Here is a 1,991-nt window from a genome sequence, read left to right as displayed (position 1 = left end):
CAAGCGCTACGGGGGCTTCATGAAGAAGATGTCCAAGGGGAAGCTGCTGTCGCTGCTCCGCGAGAACGCCCACAGCAAGGGCGGCCTCGCCAAGAAGTTCGGGGGCTTCGGCCACAAGCCGGGGGAGCGGGCGGCCCCTGAGGACTACCCGGGGCTGGGGCCAGCAGGCGAGGGGGGCGAGGAGCCCACGGGTGCCGGGCCCGAGGGGCAGGAGCTGGCGCAGCTGCACAAGCGCTACGGAGGCTTCATGCGCCGCATCCGGCCCAAGCTCAAGTGGGACAATCAGAAGCGCTACGGGGGCTTCCTGCGGCGGCAGTTCAAGGTGATCACGCGCTCCGACGAGGACCCCAGCGCCTACTCAGGGGAGGTCTTGGACCTGTAGAGCCAGGCGTGGGATGACAGCAGCACGGTCCCCACGCTGCCAGCCCCGACTGCTCCATCCAGCCCCCAGCCCCGTCCCCTGCCCAGCCCGGCGTGGCTGGCGTCATCCCTGCCTCATTCCCCCAGGGAACCAGGGGTCCCATCCCCAGTTGTCCCTCTCTGGTTCACCTGCCCATCCCTTAGGGACTCCGTGTACCAGAGGGGACGGTGCCACCCCTCTGGTTAATGGCAGTGTGGCCGTGGTCCAGGGCCAGGGCTCCTGGCAGCAAACTGCTGGAAACGTATCTGCCATTCTCCTGTGGCTGCTGAAGTGTAGCAGCAGGGTCTGGAAACCATCGCGGCTCATGTACCAGGCAGTGCCCTCTGAGCATCAGGAAGGGTCAGGGAGGTAGCTCCCATGGCCATGGGCAGCGGTGGCTGGTGTCACCACAGCACTGTCACCGGGTGGCCAAGCGGTGCTGAACCAACCCTGACTCCCCTCCCCGAGCTGCTCACCATGTCCCACCCATCCCAACACCCCCCTGGTGCCCCTGGGCTCCCCCTCCAAGAACAACCCCGGAGGCAGGGCCAGCCCCACGCCCCGACACCCAACTCCCCCTGCAGTCAATAAAAGGCAGATGCCAACGAAGCTGAAGCCATGCTGGGTGCTGAGCGTCCTCCACGGGGCAGCGCAAGGCCTCGGCATGAAGGGACCACACACCCCATGGCTGGGTGTCAGTGGTGCCACCTGTGAGACCTGCAGGCAGCACACAGTGGCCCCTTCCTGTGCCATGGGTGCCAAAGGGAATGTGGGACCCCATGCCCCCTTGGAGCCATGTCCTGGGGGTGACAGGGCCACCCCAGCTGAGCAGGGGAAGGGCAGGCATGCTCAGCATGGTGTAGGGGCATACAGGGTGCTGGCAGGGTACCTCCTGCAGCAGCACCCAAGGGAGGCTCCCTTGGGAATCACAGCTGCTGCTCCAGCTGGGAAAGGGTAGTCATGCCAAGGAGAGTGGACACACTGTCCCTTTACTGCTCACGTGTGATCCCACCAGCAGCACCTCGGTACTGAGAAAGCCGAGTCTGGGCAGCAATTTCCCTTTTGAACTTCTTCATAACCTCACACTACAGTGCCTGGCTCCAGGGAGACACATCTCGTGTCCCAGGCATGGCCAGGCCTCCAGCTCCAGCGTGGGAAAGGGAGGAGGTCACTGCAGAGCACAGGCTGCAGCCAGCACCCAGCCCTGCCTGCACCCCAGCTCAGCTCCCAGGGAACAGGGGGCACCCAAAGATGCAGCAGGGCCAGACCTGATCAGTCCTTGCCCATGTCCGCTACTGCCCTCCCTCACGCTGCCTGGGGGGAGCACAAGCACCAGAGCCCCCATGCCAGATTCAGCCTCCTGCCTTCCTCTTCCCTCCTTCCCCAGCACATTTCAGGGCTGTGTGCAGGAAAAACAGACCCCCAATCCCATGCTGCACCCCCAGTGCAGGTGACAAGGTGGCCTCCCTGAGCACAGGGACACGCTGATGTGCGGGAGCAGCACAGGACTTTTCACTTTTATTATAAAAATATCTTGCAAGCAAAAAGAAAAAAAAAAAAAAGAAACAAACAACAAAAAAAGTCTGTACAA

At 62.8% G+C, this 1,991-nt stretch overlaps 1 protein-coding gene across 2 annotated transcripts in view; it reads left to right on the top strand.

Annotated features, from left to right (window-relative positions):
• The window catches only part of PDYN (prodynorphin), a 5,002-nt gene extending 3,991 nt beyond the window's left edge, over window positions 1–1,011 (top strand). Inside the window, exon 4 of one of the 2 annotated variants that reach the window (XM_027901855.1) lies at window positions 29–1,011. In XM_027901855.1, coding sequence (XP_027757656.1) covers window positions 29–382 — 354 coding nt within the window. In that variant the 3' untranslated portion in view covers window positions 383–1,011. The remainder of the gene's footprint in view (window positions 1–28) is intronic. The other variant, XM_027901854.1, reaches the window with a different exon arrangement.
• Window positions 1,012–1,991: the final 980 nt, after the last annotated feature.

This window comes from Empidonax traillii, unplaced genomic scaffold (genome assembly GCF_003031625.1).
Source record: "Empidonax traillii isolate 1590-97213 ecotype Southwest subspecies unplaced genomic scaffold, ASM303162v1 scaffold816:size509043, whole genome shotgun sequence".
NCBI classification, from domain to species: Eukaryota; Metazoa; Chordata; class Aves; order Passeriformes; family Tyrannidae; genus Empidonax; species Empidonax traillii.
The sequence above is the reverse complement of the archived record's forward strand: the minus strand, read 5'-3'. Positions and strand labels throughout refer to the sequence as shown.